This window comes from Eriocheir sinensis, chromosome 26 (assembly GCF_024679095.1).
Source record: "Eriocheir sinensis breed Jianghai 21 chromosome 26, ASM2467909v1, whole genome shotgun sequence".
Taxonomy (NCBI): Eukaryota; Metazoa; Arthropoda; class Malacostraca; order Decapoda; family Varunidae; genus Eriocheir; species Eriocheir sinensis.
The window spans coordinates 1,590,385-1,613,675 of NC_066534.1; the positions used below are offsets into that span (position 1 = coordinate 1,590,385).

At 45.9% G+C, this 23,291-nt stretch overlaps 1 protein-coding gene across 2 annotated transcripts in view; it reads right to left on the minus strand.

Moving 5' to 3' along the window:
• LOC127003684 (TBC1 domain family member 9-like) overlaps window positions 1-23,291 on the minus strand; it is a 49,526-nt gene that overhangs the window by 14,869 nt on the left and 11,366 nt on the right. Inside the window, exons 5-14 of one of the 2 annotated variants that reach the window (XM_050870610.1) lie at window positions 22,873-23,059; window positions 19,092-19,168; window positions 18,563-18,616; window positions 15,856-15,939; window positions 11,325-11,445; window positions 9,899-10,119; window positions 9,261-9,364; window positions 6,387-6,499; window positions 5,342-5,498; window positions 3,371-3,574 (exon numbers count right to left, since the gene is read on the minus strand). In XM_050870610.1, coding sequence (XP_050726567.1) covers window positions 3,371-3,574; window positions 5,342-5,498; window positions 6,387-6,499; window positions 9,261-9,364; window positions 9,899-10,119; window positions 11,325-11,445; window positions 15,856-15,939; window positions 18,563-18,616; window positions 19,092-19,168; window positions 22,873-23,059 — 1,322 coding nt within the window. Of the gene's footprint in view, window positions 1-3,370; window positions 3,575-5,341; window positions 5,499-6,386; window positions 6,500-9,260; window positions 9,368-9,898; window positions 10,120-11,324; window positions 11,446-15,855; window positions 15,940-18,562; window positions 18,617-19,091; window positions 19,169-22,872; window positions 23,060-23,291 lie in introns of both variants that reach the window. The other variant, XM_050870609.1, reaches the window with a different exon arrangement.

A 23,291-nucleotide genomic window follows, 5' to 3' on the forward strand; every position in this document is an offset into this window, starting at 1 on the left:
GAGAGACAGAAGGGGAAGGAATTATAGGAGAAGGGAACAGTAGGAAAGTTTGGTTTAGTGGGCTTAACATCTGTGGTCATATGCGGAGAGAGACAGAAGGTGAAGGAATTATAGGAGAAGGGAACAGTTGGAAAGTTTGGTTTAGTGGGCGCAACATCTGTGGTCATATGCCGGAGAGAGACAGAAGGGGAAGGAATTATAGGAGAAGGGAACAGTTGGAAAGTTTGGTTTAGTGGGCGCAACATCTGTGGTCATATGCCGGAGAGAGACAGGAGGGGAAGGAAAGTTTGATTTAGTCGGCGCAACATCTGTGGTCATATGCCGGAGAGAGACAGGAAAGGAAGGAAAGTTTGGTTTAGTGGGCGCAACATCTGTGGTCATATGCCGGAGAGAGACAGAAGGGGAAAGAATTATAGGAGGAGGGAACAGTTGGAAAGTTTGGTTTAGTGGGCGCAACATCTGTGGTCATATGCCGGAGAGAGACAGAAGGGGAAAGAATTATAGGAGAAGGGAACAGTTGGAAAGTTTGGTTTAGTGGGCGCAACATCTGTGGTCATATGCCAGAGAGAGACAGAAGGGGAAAGAATTATAGGAGAAGGGAACAGACCCCAGGAGACGGGACACAACCCCTGATTAATACCTGGTACACTGCTGGGTGGACAGGGGCGTAGGGCATCGGAAAAGCCGCCCAAATTTTTCCACTCCGCCTGGGAATCGAACCCGGGCTCTCTTGGTTGTGAGCCGAGTGTGCTAACCACTGCACCACGAAGCCCCCTTACTCAGAAACAAACAAGGGGCAGTAGTAATGAGTGTAATTCAAAGTAGTAATATATGTAATTTTGAAAACTAAAACTGCATCTTAATTGTTATTGCAGAATGGTTAGGCAGGATAGCCACATCTGAGTATGTCTAAACTTACAGCAGACACATAGACAATATATACTTGATGTTCACTCCAGCAATGTTACAACACCCAAGAATACACTGGTCATGTAATTATAACACCTGTCATCTAAAGTCATACACACACACACACACACACACACACACACACGCACACACACACACACAACTGGGGAAACATACAATCTTCTCAGAAACACAAAAGCATCATTTACATATTTAGATGAAGAAATGCTGAAGTAACTAACATTTTCTCTTCTCTTCTCTTCTCTTCTCTTCTCTTCCTTCTATAATCATTTCCCTTTTCTCCCCTTTTCTCCCTTCCTTTCCCTTCCCTTCAATCCCTTTCTCTTCCTTTTCTTTCCCTTCAATCCCTTTCTCTTCCTTTCCTTCATATTTCTTTATCTTCCTTTCCTTTCCCTATATTTTCTCTTCTCTCCTCTTCTCTTCCTTCTATAATCATTTCCCTTTCCTTCCCTTTTCTCTCTTCCTTTCCCTTCCCTTTTCTCTCTTCCTTTCCCTTCCCTTTTCTCTCTTCCTTTCCCTTCCCTTCAATCCCTTTCTCTTCCTTTCCTTTACATTTCTTTATTTTCCTTTCCTTTTCCTATATTTTCTCTTCTCTTCTCTTCCTTCTATAATCATTTCCCTTTCCTTCCCTTTTCTCTCTTCCTTTCCCTTCCCTTTTCTCTCTTCCTTTCCCTTCCCTTCAATCCCTTTCTCTTCCTTTCCTTTACATTTCTTTATTTTCCTTTCCTTTCCCTATATTTTCTCTTCGCTTCTCTTCCTTCTATAATCATTTCCCTTTCCTTCCCTTTTCTCCCTTCCTTTCCCTTCCCTTGAATCCCTTTCTCTTCCTTTCCTTTACATTTCTTTATCTTATTTTCCTTTTCCTATATTTTCTCTTCTTCTCTTCTTTTCCTTCTATAATCATTTCCCTTTCCTTCCCTTTTCTCCCTTCCTTTCCCTTCCCTTCAATCCCTTTCTCTTCCTTTCCTTCACATTTCTTTATCTTATTTTCCTTTCCCTATATTTTCTCTCCTCTTCTCTTCTCTTCCTTCTATAATCATTTCCCTTTCCCTTCCCTTTTCTCCCTTCCTTTCCCTTCCCTTCAATCCCTTTCTCCTCCTTTCCTTCACATTTCTTTATTTTCCTTTCCTTTCCCTATATTTTCTCTTCTCTTCCTTCTATAATCATTTTTGAGTCAAGACCTATAGTAACTGTTTGGGGTTTTGTTAGGTTAGGTTAAGTTTAGGGTATCTTCAAACACATGATAGCCCGCACCTTATGGTATAAATCAACACAGAATGACCTCACTTTGTTGTATAGAAAGTCTCATTAGTAAGGAAGCACATACGAATTTTCTGAGTCAAGACCTATAGTGACTGTGTGGGGTTTTGTTAGGTTAGGTTAAGTTTAGGGTATCTTCAAACACATGATAGCCAGCCAGCAACTTATGGTATAAATCAACAAAAAATGACCTCACTTTGTTGTATAGAAAGTCTCATTAGTAAGGAAGCATAGATGAATTTTCTGAGTCAAGACTGTTTGGGGTTTTGTTAGGTTAAGTTAAGTTTACCATAAGAATGACCTCACTTTGTTGTATAGAAAGTCTCATTAGTAAGGAAGCATATATGAATTTTCTGAGTCAAGACCTATAGTGACTGTTTGGGGTTTTGTTAGGTTAGGTTAAGTTTAGGGTATCTTCAAACACATGATAGCCAGCACCTTATGGTATAAATCAACACAGAATGACCTCACTGTGTTGTATAGTAAGTCTCATTAGTAAGGAAGCATATATGAATTTTCTGAGTCAAGACCTATAGTGACTGTGTGGGGTTTTGTTAGGTTAGGTTAAGTTTAGGGTATCTTCAAACACATGATAGCCAGCACCTTATGGTATAAATCAACACAGAATGACTTCACTGTGTTGTATGGAAAGTCTCATTAGTAAGGAAGCATATATGAATTTTCTGAGTCAAGACCTATAGTGACTGTTTGGGGTTTTGTTAGGTTAGGTTAAGTCAAGTTTAGGGTATCTTCAAACACATGATAGCCAGCACCTTATGGTATAAATCAACACAGAATGACTTCACTTTGTTGTATGGAAAGTCTCATTAGTAAGGAAGCATATATGAATTTTCTGAGTCAAGACCTATAGTAACTGTTTGGGGTTTTGTTAGGTTAGGTTAAGTTTAGGGTATCTTCAAACACATGATAGCCAGCCCCTTATGGTATAAATCAACACAGAATGACCTCACTGTGTTGTATAGAAAGTCTCATTAGTAAGGAAGCATATATGAATTTTCTGAGTCAAGACCTATAGTAACTGTTTGGGGTTTTGTTAGGTTAGGTTAAGTTTAGGTTAAGATCTGAAGAGGAAAAAACAGAGGTATTGTTTTGCCCTGTATTTCATAAGTAGGTACACACACACACACACACACACACACACACACACACACACACTCACCAATAGCAGGGTTCCTCCAGGCATAAGCACACAGAACTCTCCTCAGCGCCGAAATCCCCGTGTCACTCTGGAAGGCTGGGTGTTCAGGCAGCGAGCGATGGAGGTCTCTCTCAATCTCCTCGTTGGCCGGCCCTCCTCTCTTCAGACCGGCCACCACCGCCTGCTCATAGTGGCCGGGGTGTGTGGCCTGCTCATTGATGGCACCTGGAGTGTATGTGTGATAAGGGAGAGGGTGTTGAGGAAAGCTAAATGGCATGGACACACAAAACAGGTAGTAATAGAATGGAAAATGTTGGAAAGTTTTGTTTAGTCGGCGCAACATATGTGGTCAAGACCTATAGTAACTGTTTGGGGTTTTGTTAGGTTAGGTTAGGTTAAGTTTAGGGTATCTTCAAACACATGATAGCCAGCACCTTATGGTATAAATCAACAAAGAATGACCTCACTTTGTTGTATGGAAAGTCTCATTAGTAAGAAAGCATATATGAATTTTCTGAGTCAAGACCTATAGTAACTGTTTGGGGTTTTGTTAGGTTAGGTTAAGTTTAGGGTATCTTCAAACACATGATAGCCAGACACTTTTGGTATGGCATAAATCAACAAAGAATGACCTCACTGTGTTGTATAGAAAGTCTCATTAGTAAGGAAGCATATATGAATTTTCTGAGTCAAGACCTATAGTAACTGTTTGGGGTTTTGTTAGGTTACGTTAAGTTTAGGGTATCTTCAAACACATGATAGCAAGCACCTTATGGTATAAATCAACAAAGAATGACCTCACTTTGTTGTATGGAAAGTCTCATTAGTAAGAAAGCATATATGAATTTTCTGAGTCAAGACCTATAGTAACTGTTTGGGGTTTTGTTAGGTTAGGTTAAGTTTAGGGTATCTTCAAACACATGATAGCCAGACACTTTTGGTATGGCATAAATCAACAAAGAATGACCTCACTGTGTTGTATAGAAAGTCTCATTAGTAAGGAAGCATATATGAATTTTCTGAGTCCTATAGTAACTGTTTGGGGTTTTGTTAGGTTAGGTTAAGTTTAGGGTATCTTCAAACACGAGTCAACACCTTATAATAAAAATCAACAAAGATTGACCTCCCTTTGTTGTACAGAAAGTCTCATTAGTAAAGAAGCATATATGAATTTTCTCAGTCAAGACCTATAGTGACTGTTTGGGGTTTAGTTAAGTTAGGATATCTTCAAACACATGATAGCCATCACCTTATGGTATAAATCAACAAAGAATGACCTCACTTTGTTGTATAGAAAGTCTCATTAGTAAGGAAGCATATATGAATTTTCTGAGTCAAGGCCTATAGTGACTGTTTGGGGTTTTGTTAGGTTAGGTTAAGTTTAGGGTATCTTCCAACACATGATAGCCAGCACCTTATGGTATAAATCAACAAAGAATGACCTCACTTTGTTGAATGGAAAGTCTCATTAGTAAGAAAGCATATATGAATTTTCTGAGTCAAGACCTATAGTGACTGTTTGGGGTTTTGTTAGGTTAGGTTAAGTTTAATGTATCTTCAAACACATGATAACCAGCACCTTATGGTATAAATCAACACAGAATGACTTCACTGTGTTGTATAGAAAGTCTCATTAGTAAGGAAGCATATATGAATTTTCTGAGTCAAGCACTATAGTAACTGTTTGGGGTTTTGTTAGGTTAGGTTAAGTTTAGGGTATCTTCAAACACATGATAGCCAGCAACTTGTGGAATAAATCAACAAAGAATGACCTCACTTTGTTGTATAGAAAGTCTCATTAGTAAGGAAGCATATATGAATTTCTGGGGTTTTGTTATGTTAGGTTAAGTTTAGGGTATCCTCAAACACATGATAGCCAGCCAGCAACTTATGGTACAGTACAAATCAACAAAGAATGACCTCTATTGCTTTTCCCTCATTCAAGTTGGACGTTGAAGTGAGATTAGTTAAAAACATTGACTCGACGCTCACCAGAAAAGATCATCCACACTTCTCGCCGCACGGAGCCTGGCAGCCCCTTCAGGACGAGCCGCAGAGTCTCCACCGTTCGGTACATGGTCACCCCGCGGCCGTACTCCTCCCAGTGACGCTCCCAGTTCTCCTCCCGGCGACGATTCTGCTCCTCCTCCTGTGTGGGCGAGACAAGTTGAGTGGCTGCGGAGAATGCCAATCTGCCTTTGGTCGGCATTATAAGAGGCTTTCGCTCCCTACATCAGCTGTTTCTAAAGGTCAAAGATGGGGTCAGTTGGGTTCTAATGAGTGTTTCTTTAGGTTCATGGCACAGAGGAAGGGTCACACTACCACCAGGGTCATAAAACTACTCCTGGATATGCCCACAACTCCTATGAAAGTCTTGTCAAATATGTGTTTCTTAGGTTCATGGTACAGAGGAAGGGTCACACTACCACCAGGGTCATAAAACTACTCCTGGAAATGCCCACAACTCCTACGAAAGTCTTGTCAAATATGTGTTTCTTAGGTTCATGGTACAGAGGAAGGGTCACACTAACACCAGGGTCATAAAACTACCCCTGGAAATGCCCACAACTCCTATGAAAGTCTTGTCAAATATGTGTTTCTTAGGTTCATGGTACAGAGGAAGGATCACACTACCACCAGGGTCATAAAACTACTCCTGGATATGCCTACAACTCCTATGAAAGCCTTGTCAAATATGTGTTCTTGGGCGACAAAATGTTTTATATATGACCCTTAATCTTCAAACTCTCTCTCTCTCTCTCTCTCTCTCTCTCTCTCTCTCTCTCTCTCCCGTCCTTCCCCAATAAATTCCTCCCTTTCATTTTATTTCTTTTTTTACCTCACATATTTTCCCTCCCACCCTTTCTCTCTCTCTCCCTTCCTTCCTTCCTGCACCCTATCCTTTCCTCCCTTCCTTGCCTGGTATATTCCTCTCCCTTTTAATTCTCCTTCTTTCTTGTTTTCCTTCAAATTTTCTCCCACCAGCAGCCTTCTCTCCCTCTCCCTCTCTCTCTCTCTCCTTCTCTCACTCACTCACCCCAACATCCTCCTCTGGGTCGCTGTACAGGGCCCGCAGTGGCAGGGTGCTTGTGCCAGCCTCTGAGGTGTCGGTGGGCAGGGAGCCATTGTTCTCGGAAACACTACTAATGCCTGGCAAGGAAGAGACTGGTTGTAGTATGTTCAGTGGAAAGTTTTGTTTAGTGGGCGCAACATCTGTGGTCATATGCCGGAGAGAGACAGAAGGGGAAGGAATTATAGGAGAAGGGAACAGTTGGAAAGTTTTGTTTAGTGGGCGCAACATCTGTGGTCATATGCTGGAGAGAGACAGAAGGGGAAGGAATTATAGGAGAAGGGAACAGTTGGAAAGTTTTGTTTAGTGGTGCTAACATCTGTGGTCATATGCGGAGAGAGACAGAAGGGAAGGAATTATAGAAGGGAAACGTTGGAAAGTTTAGTTTAGTGGGCGCAACATCTGTGGTCATATGCAGGTGAGAGACAGGAGGGGAAAGAATTATAGGAGAAGGGAACAGTTGGAAAGTTTGGTTTAGTGGGCTTAACATCTGTGGTCATATGCGTGAGAGAGACAGGAGGGGAAGGAATTATAGGAGAAGGAACAGTTGGAAAGTTTGGTTTAGTGGGCTTAACATCTGTGGTCATATGCGGAGAGAGACAGAAGGAAGGAATTATAGGAGAAGGAATAGTTGGAAAGTTTGGTTTAGTGGGCAACATCTGTGGTCATATGCGGAGAGAGACAGAAGGGAAGGAATTATAGGAGAAGGGAACAGTTGGAAAGTTTGGTTTAGTGGGCGCAACATCTGTGGTCATATGCCGGAGAGACACAGAAGGGGAAGGAATTATAGGAGAAGGGAACAGTTGGAAAGTTTGGTTTAGTGGGCGCAACATCTGTGGTCATATGCCGGAGAAAGACAGAAGGGGAAGGAATTATAGGAGAAGGGAACAGTTGGAAAGTTTGGGTTAGTGGGCGCAACATCTGTGGTCATATGCTGGAGAAAGACAGAAGGGGAAGGAATTATAGGAGAAGGGAACAGTTGGAAAGTTTGGGTTAGTGGGCGCAACATCTGTGGTCATATGCCGGAGAAAGACAGAAGGGGAAGGAATTATAGAAGGGAACAGTTGGAAAGTTTTTCACCATATTGTCGCGAATGATAGTCTCCATTAACTTACAAACAATAGATGTCAGGCTAATTGGTCGATAGTTTCCTGGATGAGACTTGTCCCCCTTTTTGAAAATTGGTGTGACATTTGCAAGTTTCCAATCCGACGGAACTTTTCCAGCTGTTAAAGATTTATTGAATATGATGGAGAGCGGTTTACAAATTTGATGTTTGATTTCTTTTAAGACCCTAGGGGTAATTTTGTCTGGACCAGGAGCTTTGCTTACTTTAATCTTTTCAACTGTGCGTAAAATGTCACTTTCTACGATGAGCACGCCACTTAACATCTTTTCGGTCCTTCTAACCTCCGGCGGTTGAGGTGATAAACAATCTGCGCCGGTAACACGGATGCTGAAAAAGTTATTTAGGATTGTAGCCATTTCATTTTCATCGTTGTGGTTACCATTTTCATTAGCAAGCGGTCCGATACCACAAGTGAGTGACTTTTTATTATTTACATAGCTGAAAAATTCTTTAGGATTAGATTTACTTGTTTCCGCTATATATTCTTCAAGATTTTTACGAGATTTTATTTTTAATTTCAATGAAGACCGTGGTTCACATTGGTTATAATATCTGTTTTCACGGATACTGGATGGAGAGAGTTGTGGATATAAGAGATAACGCCTCAACCCTGTCTGTCGGTAATCTATATTCCGCAATGAAATCTCTATTTGAAGTGTCTATCCAAGATTCTGTGACTCCGATGATGTGATAATGATGTGTAGCTGCGAGGACTTCTAAGTCTTCAAATTTGTTACGAGGCTCTAGCATATAGCAAGCTTTAATGTGATTTGAGTCGGGAGTTTTATGGTTGAGTGCTCCCTCACGGTGGAGCTGCTGGTGTTCTCGCCTCCGCGTTTTTGGCTTTGGAAGAGCCACTTGGTCACGGAGCAGCCTCCCGAAACGGGCTGCTCCAACAGGGTTTAAGTGGATGCCATCAGGAAGGAACAAGTCTGAATCGTAGTAAAAATTGTTCCACAAGTTAGCGAACTGGACGTTTTCTTGTGAGCAAAGGGACTGAAGTCTGTTGTTTGTGCTGAAGGCCTTACTGTAAAAGCTAGATTCGGCACCGACCCTCGGGAGGATTCCTGAGATTATGATGTTACTGGCATGCGTTTTACGTTTATACTGCTTGATCATGCGGCGGTATTTCTCAAGCAGTTCCTCAGAAAGGGTTGTCTTTACGTCATTCATCCCCGCGTGAATGAAAAAGAGGGAGTTTCGGTCGGCATTTCTCGTGACATCATCGCACGCTGCGGTGATGTCGTCCAGTCTGGCACCTGGATAGCAGTAACGTTTTCTGCGGCCGTTTGGTGGACGACCACAGAACTCAACCAGCTGGCCACGCACCATGGAGTCCCCAACTAGGCGAGTCTCGAACTCATCCTCCATGGTGTCTGCCAGCACCTGGAACCTATTGAAGGTAGTGGGGGTCAGTAAATCCTTGGTTGCCTGCTTCGGTTTGGCTCCATTCCTTACAGGTTGGAACCCGGCATCCTGTGAGGCAGGAAGAGAAGCGTTTAGTGGGGCAGGCTGGAAGGTGGCCTCTCGTCTCGGTCTCATAATTCATTCAGGAGTGGTAAGTAGCGGGCTTTTTTTTTTTTATAATATTTTTTTTACCCCCTTGAACTGTCTCCTCAGCTGTAATAAAAAAATAAAAAATAAAAAATAAAATGTTGTCGTTTTTTTATTTTTTTTGGGTGAGACGCGCACTCAACACGCTGACCACTCACTGAGGCTGCTGAGGCTGACAACTTCACTCTTGTCCTCGCTCACTGAGTTCGAGCGGCTGGCGGAACGCTCGCCACCCACCACCATCATCCCGTCCGGCACCACACTGCTGGGAAGGCGGGGTGAGTAAACTGAGGTTGTGTGTTTGTTTATCAAGTTATCAATCTTCCAATACAAAAGCTTAACTTGATGAATGTAATACTATGGTTTGCTTGCTTGACCCCTAAGAGGAGGATAATTGTTAGGGGGATATTTAGTAACCAAGCAAAGAGGGGACACAGCCACTCATCAGCACAGGGTAGGCGGTGGCTGAGTGGTAGCGTGCTGGGCCCACATTCACCGCGTGATGGACGACGCGGGTTCGAATCCCCACGCTACCACCTGGGATTTTTCAGTCACCGCCGAGTGGCTTAAAACTACCCACATGCTGTCCTGAAGACCACCCATCAACCCGGACTCTAGGGGAAATCGTCCAAGTGAATCAAGGAGTTCTGGGGGGCAGCTTGAGCCAGGCAAGATGGCACCACTATAAACACTTGCCTGCACCATGACGGGCTTCAAAAAAATCAGAAAATAAAAAAAAGCTTTACTGTGGTCTGTATATCACCCTCGTACCCTTCTATTAGAGCCTCATACGTACTTCTTAGTTGGGATACTCTTGCCCAGCATCTCCGAAAGCTTGTTGATGACGAAGTCCCTGTCTCCTACATCCGTGAAGAGGAAGGTATTGGACAGGGATGAGTTCTGGGCGGTGCAGACGAACACAACATTCTTCACATCACTGTTGCCCTTGATGCTGTCCGCCTTCTCCACGCTCTGAACCTCTCGTAGCGGGCAAACCACACTGACAAGGTTGGCGATCTGGGGATGAGTTTGACAGGGTTTGACAGGGGAGAAAGCTGAGTGGATGCTGGAAAGAGTAAGGGTAATTGAGAGGGCGAGAGAGCAGGTCATTGATTTTGAAAAGCTGTACAGAGCTTGAGCAGTGAGTACAATGTTTGGAAAGTTTGGTTTAGTGGGCGCAACATCTGTGGTCATATGCCGGAGAGAGACAGAAGGGGAAAGTTTGGAAAGTTTGGTTTAGTGGGCGCAACATCTGTGGTCATGTGCTGGAGAGAGACAGAAGAGGAAAGTTTGGAAAGTTTGGTTTAGTGGGCGCAACATCTGTGGTCATATGCCGGAGAGAGACAGAAGGGGAAAGTTTGGAAAGTTTGGTTTAGTGGGCGCAACATCTGTGGTCATATGCCGGAGAGAGACAGAAGGGGAAAGTTTAGAAAGTTTGGTTTAGTGGGCGCAACATCTGTGGTCATATGCCGGAGAGAGACAGAAGGGGAAAGTTTGGTTTAGTGGGCGCAACATCTGTGGTCATATGCAGGAGAGAGACAGAAGGGGAAGTTTGGTTTAGTGGGCAACATCTGTGGTCATATGCCGGAGAGAGACAGAAGGGGAAAGTTTGGTTTAGTGGGCGCAACATCTGTGGTCATATGCCGGAGAGAGACAGAAGGGGAAAGTTTGGATTAGTGGGCGCAACATCTGTGGTCATATGCCGGAGAGAGACAGAAGGGGAAAGTTTGGAAAGTTTGGTTTAGTGGGTGCAACATCTGTGGTCATATGCTGGAGAGAGACAGAAGGGGAAAGTTTGGAAAGTTTGGTTTAGTCGGCGCAACATCTGTGGTCATATGCTGGAGAGAGACAGAAGGGGAAGGAATTATAGGAGAAGGGAACAGACCCCAGGAGACGGGACACAACCCCCGATTAATACCTAGTACACTGCTGGGTGGACAGGGGCGTAGGGTATCGGAAAAGCCGCCCAAATCTTTCCACTCCACCCGGGAATCGAACCCGGGTTGTGAGCCGAGTGTGCTAACCACTGCATCACGAAGCCCCCCATGGATTAGGAAACAGGCAAAAATATATTGAAGATAACCTCAAAACAATTGAAAATATAAAGAGTGGAGATGGTTAGGTCACATCACGAGTAGACTAGATAATAGATAAATGACCAAGGTGTGTGTGTGTGTGTGTGTGTGTGTGTGTGTGTGTGTGTGTGTGTGTGCGCGCCTTACCCTGCTCTCAAAACAGATGTAGTTGAGGGATATGCTGAGTGTTCCGCTAATGTAGGACTTCTTGTAGGGCGCCCACATACAGCAGGAAGTTGAGCCGTCCAGCTTTTCCGTAAGTGGCAATCTGGAGGGAGAAGATGTGGCATGGGTACACACACACACACACACACACACACACACACATACACACATGTACCTATTCCGATATATATTTCATCAATTTTCGCATTCCTTCCCTCCTCCTCCTCCTCCTCCTCCTCCTCCGGATAACAGGGGAAACATACAATCTTCTCCATCACAGGCAAAACATGATACAGGAGTCGCGGGAGTTGTGGGCATTTCCAGGAGTAGTTTTATGACCCTGGTGGTAGTTTGACCCTTCCTCTGTACCGTGAACCTAAAGAAACACTCATCAGAACCCGACTGACCCCCTCTTTGACAGTTAGAAAGAGATGATGTGAGAAGGGAAGGAGTCTTGAAATACCAGCCTTACAACGTTGTGAGGCCGAGGTGCAGCGTCCGACCCTTACACCCGAATTCAGGAAGCATCCGGGAGGTTATAAAATAGGTGTCAGGAGGATGTACGTTACAACCTTGATGGAGGTGGTGTAGATCTCACAACCTTCTTTATATTGACGTGAAATATGTCTTAATTAGTGTTTCTTGACAAAAAAACGAAAGCATGTAGAGGCAAGTTTCTTCCATAAAAGCGAGATGGTACATGGGTTGCGTGTGTTTACATCCTCAGTCAGACCACGGCCGGCCAGCACCCATGATTTTATTGGCTCAGGGACAAAAATACATTCGGTAATACTGAAGTTTAGGACCAGTCTGCATTTCACTATATAGACAAGCTTTATCCCATGTTTTTTTTGTGTTTTGAACGAGTCTAACCTTGTAACGGGCTTGTCGGGGGGCGTTTAAAGGGTGTTGATTAAGACTTCAGCTTAATTAAGCCTTAAGGAGGCTGAAGTCTTAATCAACACCCTTTAAACGCCCCCCGACAAGCCCGTTACAACCTTCGCTTTCACCAGAGATGCTTCGGGTAAGGAAAAAGGGGAAACGATATATTCAGTGATGTCAATGAAGATCAAGACATAAAAAGCATCAGAAGAAACTGTTGTACATGGTGTTGTTTTTGATGGTTTAGCTATTAAGGTGTTTACATCCTCAGTCAGACCACGGCCGGCCAGCACCCATGATTTTATTGGCTCAGGGACAAAAATACATTCGGTAATACTGAAGTTTAGGACCAGTGTGCATTTCACTATATAGACAAGCTTTATCCCATGTTTTTTTTGTGTTCTGAACGAGTCTAACCTTGTAACGGGCTTGCTTAAAGGGTGTTGATTAAGACTTCAGCGCTTAAGGAAGGTGAAGTCTTAATCAACACCCTTTAAACGCCCCCCGACAAGCCCGTTACAACCTTCACTTTCACCAGAGATGCTTCGGGTGAGGAAAAAGGGGAAACGATGTATTCAGCAATGCCAATGAAGATCAACACATAAAAACATCAGAAGAAATTGTTGTACTTGGTGTTGTTTTTGATGGTTTAGCTATTAAGGTGTAGAATGTGGCGCAGCAACACTGTAACAATTAAGTCCGCCGAGGGGTGTACACCATCGCCTGCCTCTGCCCCGCCCACGGCACGTCACGCAGGCAAGGCCGTGTTTGGCTTTTCCAATGTCTAGCTTTCTGCCGTCAGGAACACTTAAGTCACCACTGTGCTTAAGTCACCAGTGCACTTAAGTCACCAGTGCACTTAAGTCACCAGTGCACTTAAGTCACCAGTGCACTTAAGTCACCAGTGCACTTAAGTCACCAGTGCACTTAAGTCACCAGTGTGCTTAAGTCACCAGACGTCACATATTATGAACATTAGCGTCCATGAGCTACACCCTTCCCTCTATGAGCTACACCCTTCCCTCCATGAGCTACACCCTTCCCTCCATGAGCAACACCCTTCCCTCCATGAGCAACACCCTTCCCTCCATGAGCAACACCCTTCCCTCCATGAGCTACACCCTTCCCTCCATGAGCAACACCCTTCCCTCCATGAGCTACACCCTTCCCTCCATGAGCAACACCCTTCCCTCCATGAGCAACACCCTTCCCTCTATGAGCAACACCCTTCCCTCCATGAGCAACACCCTTCCCTCCATGAGCAACACCCTTCCCTCAATGAGCAACACCCTTCCCTCCATGAGCAACACCCTTCCATCCATGAGCAACACCCTTCCCTCCATGAGCAACACCTTCCCTCCATGAGCAACACCCTTCCCTCCATGAGCAACACCCTTCCCTCCATGAGCTACACCCTTCCCTCCATGAGCAACACCCTTCCCTCCATGAGCTACACCCTTCCCTCCATGAGCAACACCCTTCCCTCCATGAGCTACACCCTTCCCTCTATGAGCTACACCCTTCCCTCCATGAGCAACACCCTTCCCTCCATGAGCTACACCCTTCCCTCCATGAGCAACACCCTTCCCTCTATGATCTACACCCTTCCCTCTATGATCTACACCCTTCCCTCCATGAGCAACACCCTTCCCTCCATGAGCTACACCCTTCCCTCCATGAGCTACACCCTTCCCTCTATGATCTACACCCTTCCCTCCATGAGCAACACCCTTCCCTCCATGAGCTACACCCTTCCCTCTATGAGCTACACCCTTCCCTCCATGAGCAACACCCTTCCCTCCATGAGCTACACCCTTCCCTCCATGAGCAACACCCTTCCCTCCATGAGCAACACCCTTCCCTCTATGAGCTACACCCTTCCCTCCATGAGCTACACCCTTCCCTCCATGAGCAACACCCTTCCCTCAATGAGCTACACCCTTCCCTCCATGAGCTACACCCTTCCCTCCATGAGCAACACCCTTCCCTCCATGAGCAACACCCTTCCCTCCATGAGCAACACCCTTCCCTCCATGAGCAACACCCTTCCCTCCATGAGCAACACCCTTCCCTCCATGAGCAACACCCTTCCCTCCATGAGCAACACCCTTCCCTCCATGAGCAACACCCTTCCCTCCATGAGCAACACCCTTCCCTCCATGAGCAACACCCTTCCCTCCATGAGCAACACCCTTCCCTCCATGAGCAACACCCTTCCCTCCATGAGCTACACCCTTCCCTCCATGAGCAACACCCTTCCCTCCATGAGCTACACCCTTCCCTCCATGAGCAACACCCTTCCCTCCATGAGCAACACCCTTCCCTCCATGAGCAACACCCTTCCCTCCATGAGCTACACCCTTCCCTCCATGAGCTACACCCTTCCCTCCATGAGCAACACCCTTCCCTCCATGAGCTACACCCTTCCCTCCATGAGCAACACCCTTCCCTCCATGAGCTACACCCTTCCCTCCATGAGCTACACCCTTCCCTCCATGAGCTACACCCTTCCCTCCATGAGCTACACCCTTCCCTCCATGAGCTACACCCTTCCCTCCATGAGCTACACCCTTCCCTCCATGAGCTACACCCTTCCCTCCATGAGCAACACCCTTCCCTCCATGAGCTACACCCTTCCCTCCATGAGCAACACCCTTCCCTCCATGAGCAACACCCTTCCCTCCATGAGCAACACCCTTCCCTCCATGAGCAACACCCTTCCCTCCATGAGCAACACCCTTCCCTCCATGAGCAACACCCTTCCCTCCATGAGCTACACCCTTCCCTCCATGAGCAACACCATTCCCTCGATGAGCAACACCCTTCCCTCCATGAGCAACACCCTTCCCTCCATGAGCAACACCCTTCCCTCCATGAGCAACACCCTTCCCTCCATGAGCTACACCCTTCCCTCCATGAGCTACACCCTTCCCTCCATGAGCAACACCCTTCCCTCCATGAGCTACACCCTTCCCTCCATGAGCTACACCCTTCCCTCCATGAGCAACACCCTTCCCTCCATGAGCTACACCCTTCCCTCCATGAGCAACACCCTTCCCTCCATGAGCAACACCCTTCCCTCCATGAGCAACACCCTTCCCTCCATGAGCTACACCCTTCCCTCCATGAGCAACACCCTTCCCTCCATGAGCAACACCCTTCCCTCCATGAGCAACACCCTTCCCTCCATGAGCAACACCCTTCCCTCCATGAGCTACACCCTTCCCTCCATGAGCTACACCCTTCCCTCCATGAGCAACACCCTTCCCTCTATGAGCTACACCCTTCCCTCCATGAGCAACACCCTTCCCTCCATGAGCTACACCCTTCCCTCCATGAGCTACACCCTTCCCTCCATGAGCTACACCCTTCCCTCCATGAGCTACACCCTTCCCTTGTCCGGAGGGTGTAAGTCTCCAGGTTGTAAGGAGCTACACCCTCGGGCTTACACCCTGGTTTCTGAATATGGCCCTAAGCCTGTAAAACTACAATTAGGTAAACACACACACACACACACACACACACACACACACAACACACACACACACACACACTCCACAATACAATACATTACTATCATCCACCTCCCCAAACCACCCCCACCACCACCACTACCATCACCCCCACGTACCTGAATTTGCTGCGGTATGCGTCAGAGTGAGCACGGGCGTCCAAATCTCGCTTGAGGAATGACGGCTTCTTCGGCACTTTCTTGCTGTGAACGGAAAAAAAGATTGGGAAAGTTTGGTTTAGTGGGCGCAACATCTGTGGTCATATGCCGGAGAGAGACAGAAGGGGAAGGAATTATAGGAGAAGGGAACAGTTGGAAAGTTTGGTTTAGTCAGCGCAACATCTGTGGTCATATGCCGGAGAGAGACAGAAGGGGAAGGAATTATAGGAGAAGGGAACAGTTGGAAAGTTTGGTTTAGTGGGCGCAACATCTGTGGTCATATGCCGGACAGAGACAGAAGGGGAAGGAATTATAGGAGAAGGGAACAGTTGTAAAGTTTTGTTTAGTCGGCGCAACATCTGTGGTCATATGCCGGAGAGAGACAGAAGGGGAAGGAATTATAGAAGAAGGGAACAGTTGGAAAGTTTGGTTTAGTCAGCGCAACATCTGTGGTCATATGTCGGACAGAGACAGAAGGGGAAGGAATTACAGGAGAAGGGAACAGACCCCAGGAGACGGGACACAACCCCCGATTAATACCTGGTACACTGCTGGGTGGACAGGGGCGTAGGGTATCGGAAAAGCCGCCCAAATTTTTCCACTCCGCCCGGGAATCGAACCCGGGCTCTCTCAGATGGAAGATTATATTACAGTTAGGGGTCACTATTCTCAGGACAAACATCTATCTATCTATCCATCTGTCTATCATCTTCCTATTTTTTTCTTTTATCTAAACATTTTTCTTTTTTTTCCGTCCCAACATTTCATACACAACAAGAAATGAAAAGTGTGTAAGAGAAGGACTATTTGGCCACAAGGGAGTGTCAAATCCTAGCACTCTTCTTCCAAATTTCTGCAAACCTTCATGTTCTTAATATTTCAATATAACAATAATAACAGGCATAGGAAAAACATTGAGGAGCCCCAAAAAGTTTGCATTCAGGAGTAACAGGCAGATGGCCCCCTTAACCCTTTCCTGGCTAAGCGCTCGCAACGAGACTATCCCCTCAGGCGCGCGCGGGCATACCCAGCAGGGGAAGGGGATCTCTTTTAACTGCTGTATCTCAAAAACTATTCATCACAGCTACAAAACAAAACACCATTGGAAAGAGGAGGCCAAGATCTATACGATTCAGTAAAGTAAGCCTCTCCTGCGTGGGTACAGGCACGTTCAGGGTGTGTTGCCTGTGAAGATGTACATTTATACGTGCGCGACGGTCAGCCGTAAGGCAACTACTGTAGATCTCTTGATGATGGGGTGCTGGCAGGGCAGTATTGCCAACTGCAATATTTATAATTACAGTCGTCCCTCAAATAGTACGGTTTCCAATAGTCCGGTTTTGGTTTTATATGGAATGTCATGAAGAATTATTTTAGGATTTCAAAATTTCCCGCTCGTCGCCCCAAGTAGCCATGGCGTGAGTGGCAACACTGTTCCACCAAAACACCTGCTGAAAGCACCCAAAGCATTTGAGAAAGTGTGCACCTTGCAGAAGGATTCAGATTTAGGAGAAGTTACGTTTTGTGATGAGTTACGTTGTGGTAGGGAGAGCAGCACACCACGTGAATGGGAGCAGTGTTCATCGCTGTGTCTACCATATGTTGTGTAAAAGAAATTCTTGCCGCAGTGACTGCCCGTGCTGCAGGAGTGCTGCAGGAGTGGAGATAAAGGCCGTCCTTTTCTGTTTGTTCATAAATTAACGTATTATAAACACATAAATGGCCATTTCCTTACCTTAAACAAGAAATTGGTGGGCAGGAGTGGCCACTACTATGGAATCTGGGTTTCCCGCCTGGCTCAGTTTCTACTTGCCAGCAAAAGTTGCCAGTTCTGCATTTTTTGGTGTAGTGTTTCCACGATGGACAAGGGAGCCATCCTGGCAGTGCTGCCTTCCACACTGTCAGCCAGCGAGCCGTGTCATACACTCACACTCTCTCTTACTCTCTACCACAGTTTCTATTGCTCTCTAATTCACACTTGAAACAAGATACCAAATGGTAATTGTGGAGACTGACTCCGCGCCTCCAAAATACAGCATTACGCATCCATGTTATATAGTTGAGGGACGCATATTTAAACTACTCCAACCAAATGTTAAATAACCTGACCTCTAACAGGACCCCCCAGCGTGGAAACACTGCACTGTGACAGCAGCAGAAAATGCGTAACTGGCAACTTGGTCCCGTGGGTAACGGCTGAGCCAGGCGGGACCCGGATTCCGTAGGAGTGCCCAGGAGGGTTTCTACGGGGGCACTAATTTTATTAAGATTTTTTAATAGTACAGAGGTCCTGGGTCCCTAACACCCGTACTATTTGAGGGACGACTGTATTTGGTCAAAATATCAGTCAGGTGATAGGTGAAGCTATGCAAAAATGTCGCTATATTGGTCAACATCATCCACCAGTTGCTTGTCCGTAGATTTTCTGCGCTTTTCCGCGCTACACTGATATGATTTTCTACCAAATTTCATGGAAAACCCACTGAATTGGCAATGCTGTGGTGTGAGAAATAGTGTTGGAACACTCTCATGCACGGGAAATATGAGTGCGGGTGGAGCTCACAGCAAGCATTTAGCACCACCGCCAAGTTACACTTGTGCTCGCTGCGAGTGTTTGGCAAGGAAAGGGTTAATATTATATTGCGCCAAGCCTCTGCTGACCACTCACCTAACTTTTGTCAGCAAATCTTTGTCTTCCGAAAACTCCTCATCGTTGATCAGTCTGAAAAAAAGGAGTGAGTGAGTTTTATATAATGTTATGAAGCACAAGATATGGAGAGAGAGAGAGAGAGAGAGAGAGAGAGAGAGAGAGAGAGAGAGAGTTGTAGTTTTGTTTAGTGGGTGCAACATCTGTGGTCATATGCCAGAGAGAGACAGAAGAGGAAGGAATCATAGGAGAAGGGAACAGACCCCAGGAGACGGGACACAACCCCTGATTAATACCTGGTACACTACTGGGTGGACAGGGGCGTAGGGTATCGGATAACCCGCCCAAATTTTTCCACTCCACCCGGGAATCGAACCTGGGCTCTCTCGGTTGTGAGGCGAGTGTGCTAACCACTGCACCACGAAGCCCCACACAAAGAGAAAAAACTACTCATGAACTGTGCTGTAGATGACCTCAAACATACTCTATTAAACCCCTGACAAGCATGAAGGAGAAAAGAATGAACACAACAATGGGTCAAGTAACTCACTGCTTCATAGCCATGTTTGCAAGCTGTTCCATTAGCTCATAGGTTTCCTTCTTCCTGAGCAGCATGGAGAAGTAGTGCTGTGGGGGAAAACAACAACTTCTGAGTATGTGGAGGGGTAGGGTAGGCGGTGGCTGAGTGGTAGCGTGCTGGGCCCACATTCACCGCGTGATGGACGACGCGGGTTCGAATCCCCACGCTACCACCTGGGATTTTTCAGTCACCACCGAGTGGCTTAAAACTACCCACATGCTGTCCTGAAGACCACCCATCAACCCGGACTCTAGAGGAAACCGTCCAGGTGAATCAAGAAGGAGTTCCGGGGGGCAGCATGAGCCAGGCAAGATGGCGCCACTATAAACACTTGCCTGCTCCATGATAGGCTGGGGCCAACTACCATCCAGGCCCCTCAAGCAAGCCTACCAGTGCTATCGGCATACACGTAAAAAAAAAAAAATAAATAAATAAATAAATAAATAAATAATAATAATAATAATAATAATAATAATAATAATAATAAAAATAACCACTCATTCACTGATCCTCCCCCGTTCACATCCAGACTCCACACACATATACAGACACCCATTGCTCTTATTATGTGGAAAATTATGTGGAGTTACAGTGAGAGAAGAGAAGAGATAGAGAGAGAGAGAGAAAGAATATATTTTTTGACCAGAAAAGTTTGGAAAGTTTTGTTTAGTGGGCGCAACATCTGTGGTCATATGCCGGAGAGAGACAGAAGGGGAAGGAATTATAGGAGAAGGGAACAGTTGGAAAGTTTGGTTTAGTGGGCGCAACATCTGTGGTCATATGCCGGAGAGAGACAGAAGGGGAAGGAATTATAGAAGGGAACAGTTGGAAAGTTTCGTTTAGTCGGCGCAACATCTGTGGTTATATGCTGGAGAGAGACAGAAGGGGAAGGAATTATAGGAGAAGGGAACAGTTGGAAAGTTTTGTTTAGTGGCTAACATCTGTGGTCATATGCGGAGAGAGACAGAAGGGGAAGGAATCATAGGAGAAGGAACAGTTGGAAAGTTTGGTTTAGTCATGCAACATCTGTGGTCATATGCGGAGAGAGACAGAAGGGAAGGAATTATAGGAAGGGAACAGTTGGAAAGTTTTGTTTAGTGGGCTTAACATCTGTGGTCATATGCGGAGAGAGACAGAAGGGGAAGGAATTATAGGAGAAGGAACAGTTGGAAAGTTTTGTTTAGTGGGCGCAACATCTGTGGTCATATGCCGGAGAGAGACAGAAGGGGAAGGAATTATAGGAGAAGGGAACAGTTGGAAAGTTTGGTTTAGTCGGTGCAACATCTGTGGTCATGCTGGAGAGAGACAGAAGGGGAAGGAATTATAGGAGAAGGGAACAGTTGGAAAGTTTGGTTTAGTGGGTGCAACATCTGTGGTCATATGCCGGAGAGAGACAGAAGGGGAAGGAATTACAGGAGAAGGGAACAGTTGGAAAGTTTCGTTTAGTCGGCGCAACATCTGTGGTCATGCTGGAGAGAGACAGGAGGGGAAGGAATTATAGGAGAAGGGAACAGTTGGAAAGTTTCGTTTAGTCGGCGCAACATCTGTGGTTATATGCTGGAGAGAGACAGAAGGGGAAGGAATTATAGGAGAAGGGAACAGTTGGAAAGTTTTGTTTAGTGGGCGCAACATCTGTGGTCATATGCCGGAGAGAGACAGGAGGGGAAGGAATTATAGGAGAAGGGAACAGTTGGAAAGTTTTGTTTAGTGGGCGCAACATCTGTGGTCATATGCCGGAGAGAGACAGAAGGGGAAGGAATCATAGGAGAAGGGAACAGTTGTAAAGTTTGGTTTAGTCGGCGCAACATCTGTGGTCATATGCCGGAGAGAGACAGAAGGGGAAGGAATCATAGGAGAAGGGAACAGACCCCAGGAGACGGGACACAACCCTCGATTAATACCTGGTACACTGCTGGGTGGACAGGGGCGTAGGGTATCCGAAAAGCCGCCCAAATTTTTCCACTCCACCCGGGAATCGAACCCGGATTGTGAGCTGAGCATGCTAACCACTGCACCACGAAGCCCCTGAGATTTTGTGGAGTTACAGAGAGAGAAGAGATAGAGAGATAGAAAGAATATAGTTTTTGACCAGAAGAGGGAGGAAAAATGAAGGGAGAGAAAGATACGAAGGAAAAACTGGAAGTATAATTAAGTAGATGATGAACAGGATGGAATAAGAAAAGAAATGATAAAAATGACCTCACAGTTCTTTCCTCGTGTAGTGTGGTGACTATGCCTGATGAACGAGCCTCCCATAACCCACTTAGCCAGGGGGGGGGGACCTCTTTGGCTGACTCGGTAAGGGGTGGTTCTCCCGTCACGCTGGTCCCAGGTTCGATCCCAGGCAGGCGGCGAATACCCTCTCCTGGTCTTGCTTAATTTCTCGTGTGTTTGGATACACGCAGAGGACGTGTTGGAGAATAGAGGCAAAGAGAAAATGCAGCTCTCAGGGCGTGACACAAGACCACAGCCTGAGAGGAGAGGTGAGAGAAGGTGGGGTTCTAAAGTAACCAATATACAGTCATTCACTAACCCTCGGCCATCCACGTCACATCACACACACACACACACACACACACACACACACACACACACACAACACAAATTAGAATATTAGAATTGAAAGTGGTGGAGGCAAAGAGTGTGTGCAGAAAGTTAACCCCTTCACTACGGCCGGGCCAAAACAGTGCCCTGCGTCGTATCCGAGATCGCCGCGCGCCAAATTTCAAATGTCGCTATTGAATATAACAAGTTTTCAGCCATAAACTCAACACAATCATCATGTATTATATATGAAAACATGCAGAATTAAATGGTGCACGTAAAGAAACTCACTACGGCTGGGCCAAAACAGTGCCCCGTGCCGTACCCAGGATCGCCGTGTGGGCCAAATTTCAAATGTCGCTATTGAATATAACAATTTTTCAGCCATAAACTCAACACAATCATCATGTATTATATATGAAAACATGCAGAATTAAATGGTGCACGTAAAGAAACTCACTACGGCCGGGCCAAAACAGTGCCCTGCGCCGTATCCGAGATCGCCGCGCGCCAAATTTCAAATGTCGCTATTGAATATAACAATTTTTCAGCCATAAACTCAACACAATCATCATGTATTATATATGAAAACATGCAGAATTAAATGGTGCACGTAAAGAAACTCACTACGGCCGGGCCAAAACAGTGCCCTGCGCCGTACCCAGGATCGCCGCGCACCAAATTTCAAATGTTGCTGTTGAATATAACAAGTTTTCTGCCATAAACTCAACATAATCATCATGTATTATATATGAAAACATGCAGAATTAAATGGTGCACGTAAAGAAACTCACTACGGCTGGACCAAAACAGTGCCCTGCGCCGTACTCAGGATCGCCGTGTGCGCCAAATTTCAAATGTCGCTATTGAATATAACAAGTTTTCAGCCATAAACTCAACACAATCATCATGTATTATATATGAAAACATGCAGAATTAAATGGTGCACATATAGAAACATAAATTAATTGATAGTTTTGAGATGTAAGCATGAATATAGAGATAAAATAACTAGTATATTGGCTAAAGCGAGCCAGGACGCACGTCTTCAGATATGGTACGGGGCACGCAAGGACGCAGCATACTCGTCCTCGTGTTCAACGGGTTAAGAAAAACCTGGACAAATATCTATGAAGTCATGAGTGCACATGTAGCTCAGGCCCTGTACACCACACACCACCATGGAAGCAGGCACACACCCACCCACCTCATGGTCACGGGTGGAGACGCGAATACTGTCAGGGAAGATGAGCGCGTTGGTGCAGTCCAGCAGCGTCACGTCCCGCCAGCGGATGATGACCCTCGTCTCCTTGCCCAGCAGGAAGGAGTAGAAGCACAGGTAATTGACGCTAAGGTACAGCCAGCCTTGCCGCGGGAGTCTGTGGTGCCAGTAACTGTGGGGGAGGGAGGGACAGACATGACAGGGAGGAGGAATATGAATGGGAAAGGATTGCAATGAGATGATGAACACTGAGGTATGGCCAGCCCTGCCGTGGGAGTCTGTGGTGCCAGTAACTGTGAGGGGGGGAGGGACAGACATGACAGGGAGGAGGAAAATGAGAGGGAAAGGAACGCAATGAGATGATGAACACTGGGGTAAGGCCAGCCCTGCCGTGGGAGTCTGTG